The 7,971-nt window shown below is 38.1% G+C and overlaps 1 protein-coding gene across 1 annotated transcript in view; it reads left to right on the forward strand.

The window, feature by feature from the left end:
* The first annotated feature begins 207 nt into the window (after nucleotides 1–207).
* LOC107662020 (matrin-3-like) overlaps nucleotides 208–7,971 on the forward strand; it is a 15,647-nt gene continuing 7,883 nt past the window's right edge. Inside the window, exons 1-9 of the mRNA XM_016451873.1 lie at nucleotides 208–307; nucleotides 2,710–3,595; nucleotides 4,003–4,064; nucleotides 5,280–5,318; nucleotides 5,419–5,522; nucleotides 5,806–5,867; nucleotides 6,626–6,742; nucleotides 6,896–7,021; nucleotides 7,107–7,268. Of these exons, the coding sequence (XP_016307359.1) occupies nucleotides 2,831–3,595; nucleotides 4,003–4,064; nucleotides 5,280–5,318; nucleotides 5,419–5,522; nucleotides 5,806–5,867; nucleotides 6,626–6,742; nucleotides 6,896–7,021; nucleotides 7,107–7,268 (1,437 nt within the window). The 5' untranslated portion in view covers nucleotides 208–307; nucleotides 2,710–2,830. The remainder of the gene's footprint in view (nucleotides 308–2,709; nucleotides 3,596–4,002; nucleotides 4,065–5,279; nucleotides 5,319–5,418; nucleotides 5,523–5,805; nucleotides 5,868–6,625; nucleotides 6,743–6,895; nucleotides 7,022–7,106; nucleotides 7,269–7,971) is intronic.

A 7,971-nucleotide genomic window follows, 5' to 3' on the forward strand; every position in this document is an offset into this window, starting at 1 on the left:
ACAATCCGGCTAGGGCTTTTATTTTGAAATTTACACCGGAAGTGGAAACACTCTTTCGTAGTCGACACCTCTGAAATTAATTACATTTACTCAAATGCTTTACACCTCTGGAAAAGAGAAACGTTGGTTATTAGTTTTGACAATCCGGCTAGGGCTTTTATTTTGAAATTTACACCGGAAGTGGAAACACTCTTGCGTAGTCGTTTCCGCCTTCACGTTGTGCGCAGTTAGCTTAGCTGTTGATCGCGTTTCACTTCGTGCAACGTGGAGGACTTTAACCCGAAGGCTGAGAAGAAGAAAAAAAAATGTAAGTAGCAACACTACATGCATTCGAATGGCAGATATGATATTATACCACTTGTGTTGTAATTACAGACTATAATAAACCCGAGCTGCAGAATCACACCTAACGTTATTAGATAAAGGTTGCTGTGAAGGCCTTGTCCTGCACGTTTAGTCCCGTGGCTTTTTTTTTTTTTAGCTTTTTATCATCCCATTTCGTCCTTGTGTTGTGTTTAACGCGGCTGTTTTCTTGGATTTAAACTTGTATGCTTCGCCTAAATAAAGTATTTACACATTTTCGCGGTTAATGTAAGATTACTGTCCTAAAATGAGGTTAAATGTATCATCGTAGCATCAGACTGACGCTCAGCTTTCGTTATTTAACGCTGTAAAAGGCGTCGTTTTGACGTGTTTTGTGGGATATTTCTTCAGCACTTGAAAGGCTCCTGTCCAACACGTTATCTGCATTTCGTTCATCTGCTCTGAAGCTGGATAGTAGTGCCATTGCCACATGTCTACACAATTGTGTTTAATTCATATTCTGCATAATGTTTAATAAGCCCCAGATTCCAGTTCTGACTTGCACTGTGCTGATATATTCTCTTTACTAATGCATATAATTTCAAACTAACTTAATTAGTCTTCTCGACACAGTCTGGTTAAGTAATGCCTTAAAACATTCAAATCTTTACAGCTGTAGCTATTTTAATGTGTTTATATCTTTCCACCATCCTTTCTGGTCTTGTTATCAGCTTGCATTGCATTACTGCTCAGAAAGTCTTTAAAGTCTCTACTGACCCATTAGAAGCAAGTACCAGGACTATACTTTTTATAATTAGAGTTGTCACAAATATAATTGTGAGTTATGAGTTTGGTTTAAAGGGGTCCTATTATGCTTTTTCACTTTTTTTATTTTAGTCAGTGTGTTTGGGCATAAAAAATATCTAGAAAGTTACAAATCTCAAAGTCCACTCCAAAGGGAGATATTTCGTTTTTAAAAAATCCCTTTTCAAGAACTACAACGAACGGCTCGTTTGGACTACAGCGTTTGTTTTCCGGGCTTTGTGATATCACAAAGCGGCTCATTAGAATATCATTACAAATAATTCCCGCCTACAGAAATTGGAATGGTTGGGGGCTGGGGAGGGGCGAGGTTGTGGTTAGAGCGCTTGGTTGAGTGAGTGCATGAGACGACGAAGAAGAAGAGCTGCTGCAGAGTTAGTGCATCAGAGAAAACCAAGAAGAAGAGCTGCTGTGCTGTAGCATTAAATTTTTGGCATGTCTAGAACAGCGGTTCTCAATTCCAGTCCTCGCGTACCCCGCTCTGCACATTTTGTATGTTTCTCTTATTGCTTCATACGTTTGTTATATTTCTCCTCTTAGTAATTGAATGTTTTTTTTTTTTAAGTTGTGTTTTTAATTACCTTTTTCACCAATCAAAATATAGTGCCTGCTGTTTTTGATTGTCCCTGTACATGTGAAACTTTTTCATTCATGCATAAAGTCCATCAAAACGTATGCTTTCTCTGTGTTAAGCGGTTCAGTTTTTTATTGCACCATTTTTAAAAATTCCATTATTTGATGTTCATTTAAAATTGGTCTATTTTTGGTGTTTTGGCCGCACAATAGCCACTGGTTTGATACTGATACTTGTCAGCCTGTTTTATAAGACACACTTTTCTCATTTCAGCTTTCCATAAACCGAGATGACACTCTTTTGAATAAAATAATACAAATAAATAGCTTGTCAAGTGAGACACCATTATGCCCATATTTTTTCCATTTTGGATGATTTTTTTTATTTGGGCTTTTCCATTATAAACACTACAGTTTCAAGTCTCAGTTAATGTGTGTAAAATTTCACTTTTCTTTGGATGAATATACATATCTTGTTCAGAAAACCCTGCACTCTCTTTGCACCCTCATTTGTTTCACTTGAGCTTGACTATTGGCTTTGTTATCGAGACCTGTTGATTCCAAATTATTTTTGCATTTAAGCGCAAAAGTTGATTAGTTTTATTTCAGTTAAATTTGTTTCCATTCATGGATTTCTGATTTGTAGTTTTTGGTCATGCAGTACAACTTAGATGCATGAACACTATCACCCTGGTTTCTCCTGACCAAGAAACTGCAATGCTTACCCTGTCTTTCCCATCCACATTTAAGGATCTAAAATTGATTCAGGCTCTGTTTTCCTTCAAAACTCTATTGTACTATTGCTCTTCATGGTACCTTTAAATCTTCATTTTATGGTCTATTTGGTCAGTGTACCAAACTGTCCATTTGTACCTCTGTCATTTGTAAATAATTTTGACTTCTGTTACTTGCATTGTATGGATTTGTGGAGCTCACTGTCTTGCTTTCCTATGCCACTGCTAACCATTTCGCGAGCATGCTAGAAATCATTGCTCCATTGTGTTTCTGCAGACCTGTTTCATTCTGGAGGAGCTCTCTTTACTCGATCCAGGCTTAAATCGACAGATTGTCTTTCTGGGGACTTTTTGATTCGCTTTGTTCCTCTCTTTTTCCACTCGTCTAGAGCGCCGTCATGTCCCAGAAACTGACCGGTGATGATGCTCAGAAAGGCTTTGCTGTTGGCCGTGGGCTTTTGGCAGCCGCAGAGACTTTGAACTTTAGTATGGGCGAGATGCACTCGGACCCCTACGGCTCGTCTTCCCAGTGTCATGGCATGTCTGGTTTGGGTGGAGGGGAGGGAAAAGACCATGACTCTCAGCTGTCCCGCCGAGCGGGCAGCCACATTAGCAATACCATGAAACTGTTCGCCAGCCTAGGCCTGTCGCCCACCGATTTGGACGCGCTGGCGCAGGTTCCAGAGGAGAACATCAGCGTAGAGACCTTACCCCATCTTATCATGCAACTTAAGAACCGCAAGATGGAAGCCGGCCGCCGCATGTCTGGCAATATGTCAACCGTTTCTTCGGAGACTTCGTACAGAGGCAGCCGAGACGACTGGGGCAGCTCGCAGGGCGGAAGATTGGACCGTTCCGGAGGGCAGGCTCAAAGCCGCTCACAAGGCGACTTCGGTTATACTTCCATGGAAGAAACGTCTGGTCGTGGATACGACATGTTAGATTACAGCAGCGGTAGCGGCAGAGACCGCCAGTATTCTGATCTTTCCCATGACTCCTACCGCAGCCTTGGCATGTCGACGTCATCGGCATCTGACGACATGTTCATGCAGAGAAGGATGGGCACCCCGTCTCAGGGAAAAGTGCAGGATTTCTTGGGAGTCATGCCCCTCATGTTTCCCCATGTGTGCTCCCTTTGTGATTTTGATGTGCACTCTGTCATGGTGAGTAATTCAAGCCGCTTGACCTCTGCACACACACTTCCTTCTTGAGTCCTGCTTATTGAAGAAGACCCTCTTTAAACATAATTTGTTGCATTTAAATCAGCACCTCTTAGTTTTGCTTAGTATCAACTTGGTGTACAAAAAAATTGAACATCTAGTATGAACTGTTGTTAGTTGTATTACTGACTCTTGGTCTTTATGCTTGGCTCCAGTTAGGACAGATAGTATGCAGAGCTTATTTCAGATCCATTCCAGTACTCATTTGTCGTTCGCAGCTTGTCAAGTTAGCTCTGAGCCAGATGTCAAGCCTTGAACTGTTTAGATCTCACAGCTAATTCACTGTCACGTACAAGCAATGTTGTTTCAATATATTAAGGATTTTTTCATCCTTTCCTGTGTTTGTGAAGGAATGGACTCAACACACGAAAGGGATTCGTCACTCTGAAAACCGCAGAGTCCTTCTGCAAATGTAAGTGGACTCTTTTGTGAAAATTAATAAACTGTTCATTCACACGTGTCATTTAGAAACAAGACTAAATTTGGCCTCCATTAGGTGCAGTTCCACTTTGGGTCTTTCGGATCAGACGTTATACAGAAATTTATGTAAAAATCTAATTTGTTCTTCTGCATAATCACTTTCCTTGAAGTGACAGTATTTTTGGGTGAACAAAACCTTTAAATGAACCCTCTGGAGTTATGTTTTTTAAAAAAACGTTATTTTTTTTACTCTTTTTTTTTCTTCAGAGGGAAGGTACGAAACTTGGTGACAGTTTTGGCAAAATAATAATCATGGACATGATTAGAAAAGGTCAAATGGTCCTGAAAATAATAGACACAATCGGATTGTTTGCAGTCAAAAATGACCGCATTGGATGTGAATGGGAAGCAGATTTCATCTAGCAGAAACATTTGGTGCTGCGCCTTTTTTATTTATTTTTTTATTTTTTGAGATATCAACCTCAAATTTAGAACATAACTTAGATTTTTGCAGTTTTAGAGTAAAACATGTTTTGTAGAATGTATATTTCATTTAAAAAAATTAAATAGTATTTCTGTGCATTTTTCATAATAAGACACTTAAACCTTTTTCTTTTTCTTTTTCTTGTAACTTTTTTCACATCAGCAATAATCTGCCAAGTGTATTCTTTAAAAAGAGACCAAACTTAAGTAGGTGCTGCAAAGCATTCAATAGTTATGACAGTTTAAGTTGGAAATTTAAATTTGCTCAAAAAGTGGTTAACAGGTAATAAATGGATCATGTTATTGAAGTAAAAAAAAGTCATTTTTGACTGCCACGCAAACACCACCAGAGGGTTAAAAGAAATTCAGTTTGTCACCATGAATCAAAGTTGGCCACTCCAAATTGTTTAATGAAGAAGTCTTTTATTAACCCTTTAGTTATTTAAATGCAGTCTTCAGCCTACTTTTAATATAAAAGTACAGTTGAAATACAAATATAAAGAACATGACTGTTTATTTTTTTTTAATGTAACCTCAGAGATGATTATCGTATATGAGATCCTGTAATTCTAGTGCATTAAAAAAGTTGCCATGTAGGACTTCTAGACATGATTGCTAACTTTTGCTCTTGCAGTCTTTGAAACTGAATTTGTCATTCAAGTGTTCAACATTTAGAGCTCAGCAATTCCAAAGGACCTGAAAACTGCTTCCTGTTGTTTTATAGGTACCCGGACTGGGATCCTCAATTGCCCTCTAGTCGCAAGTATGTTACTAGTTGTTTTTCAATCACTTCTTTCATAAGTATGATGCATGCTTTTTATGAATAAAATTATTTTAGAGCATTAAAAATAAATTCCTCTCAGGTCGGCATCCCTTTCCCTGGACAAGAAGAGTCGTTCGGATGGCTTGTTGGGGGCAGCTCCAATTGGTGCCGGTCTACAAAGAACAGGGATGAGCTCCAACTGGGGTAATAAATCTGTGAGAGGATGTAGTCTGGTCTAAAACAATTACTTTCCACAGCGGACATCCTTTCTGCTATATGTCTACAAGCAAATCTTTTTGCTGAATCAGCAATGCACTTTCATTCTGTGTCCTTAAGAGCAATCTGGGTTGTATTTGTCTTCCTGTGGGTTTCACAGTTTAACAAAAAAAACAATACAGTGAACTTGAAGATGACAAACACTTTTCTTTTGATGCACGGGCTAATTTTTTAAAAATCAATCTCAAATTTTAAATCACTTTTTTTTCAGGATCTGATTCCAGTATGGGAATGACAAGTAAAATGACTTCGTATTCAACACCACTACCCAAGGTAATAATGTACTGAAAGTTTTGTTAAAATGCTAAAGGTGCTGTATGTAATTTGACTGTGTTAAAGCATAACAATACCATAATATGTTTGCAGATATTTAGGAACCATATAATGTTCACATACTTGATTCTCCAAAAGACAATGCTACAGTCAGTTATTCTACTTCGAAATGTACGTTCTGTGTCAGAATGTCTGTTTTTGTTTTGGTCTGTGTGACTCCGCCCACTGCCAGTTTACCCAATAGTATTTTGACACCCCGGGTTGCCAGTTGGCGGAAAACACAGCGTATTGCAGCCATGGAAGCCAGCAAACAAACTGAGTCAGAGATCGCAGATTCTACTCGACCTAAAAAGCCTCGGCATCCATCTAAGAAGTTCTGTGATCATAGGAATATTAAAATGTGGATAAATCAACTCATCAACTTACCGTTTAAGGCTTGTTGCATTTTCCTGTCACTTGCATTTGTGCCTCTTGCTTGTCCTCAATCTGGCAACCTACATGAGCGTTGAATCTGAAGAGGAGGGGCGGGAGAAACAAACTCTCTCCAATATTTTGAATTTGGACTCCATTACCCATTTTAGCTGCTATCTGTCAATTATTACATACTGCACCTTTAAAGTCAGTCCATCAGTTCTGTTGCACTGAAAATGCTCCCTCAATTAATATACTGATATATATAATTTAGATGTTTTTGGGATCTTTTGATTAAGTTGATGGTTATCTTGGTGCTTGTACACTCATAAATGTTTTTATTTTAGATAAGAAGTAGGGTGGTCGTGGCAAAATACGAAAGGAAACCGATGTCACCAAACAACCTGTTTGCCTTGGCAAAACCCTTTGGCACCATCTGTGAACATCTAATACTGAATAACAAGGTAGTTCCTGTACATATATGAACACTCATTCAAGATCAAAAGTCATGACAATGTCATTTTACCTCAGTTGTGAATGTGAATGTCCGTAATTGTTACCTGATTTGAGTACATAATGGTATAAAGTTTATTTATTTATTAGTGTGTTTTTCAAAGGCTTTCCTGGAGATGCAGACTCATGAGGAGGCTTTGGCCATGGCTAATTATTACCAGCGCAAACCCGCCATTTTGCATGGGAAAGAGATACACATTTATTTGTCAAAGGAACTGATGGCAATCAAAGTAAGAATGTTTCTTTTAAGAGTGAAAAGAAGTTAAGTAAATCAACCAATCAGCTCAATTAATCTTATTTGCTTTATCAATAAAGAAAAGTGGAAGGTTGGACAGAGAAACTAGGCCCGTGAAGAGAGGAGTCAGCCAGGTGGTGTTTTTCTCCAATTTACCACGAGGTGGTGAGAAGAAAATGGAGCTCCTCACAATAGCTGGTAGATTTGGCACGGTTGAGAAACATCTCTTTCTAAACGATGAGGTAAGATACATATGCAGCATGCATCTCTCAAATCTATCCTGTTTCATGGATCTCTTTTAGGGATGGGTAAAACTAAAAATTATCTCCGTATTTTTTTTTTTTTACGGCCTTTGCAGTAATTTGTTTTTATAACAAAGGAACATCATTTTAAAAACAAAGAGTCAACAAAAACTACATTCATATTGTTTAACATTGATATTCTGCATTTGGCAGATGCCTTTTTCAAAACGACTTGCATTCAAAGGTACACATTTTATCGGATCATGCATTATGCTGTACTGTTTGAACTACAGAAATCATAGCTCAAACAGTAAAATCAAACAGCTCAAAAAACAAGTAAAATACTGTAAACATCTAGTTGAAAATAATTCAGGCATTTTCTCCACACTGTTTTGTTCATTGCCTTCATTTGGTGAATGAAAAAAATATAACTTAGTCATATGTGCCAATATGACCGTATATAGTAATAAATGGCAGTGATCATGTGCATATTTTTACTGAAATATTTGAATTGCGGTTGTCACACAGGGACTTTTGTGAACTTAGCTAACAAATCTAACAAATCAGAATTTTGAACTGATTTATAGTCTACAGAAAACTCCGTGAGGCCACATTTGGCTTAATTTGTAGAACTACCAAATTTTGCTATAAGTTTGATTGCATCATATAATAATCGCTGTTAACTCTTTCCTCGCCATTGACG

Source organism: Sinocyclocheilus anshuiensis, unplaced genomic scaffold (genome assembly GCF_001515605.1).
Source record: "Sinocyclocheilus anshuiensis isolate Anshui unplaced genomic scaffold, SAMN03320099.WGS_v1.1 scaffold535, whole genome shotgun sequence".
NCBI lineage: Eukaryota > Metazoa > Chordata > Actinopteri > Cypriniformes > Cyprinidae > Sinocyclocheilus > Sinocyclocheilus anshuiensis.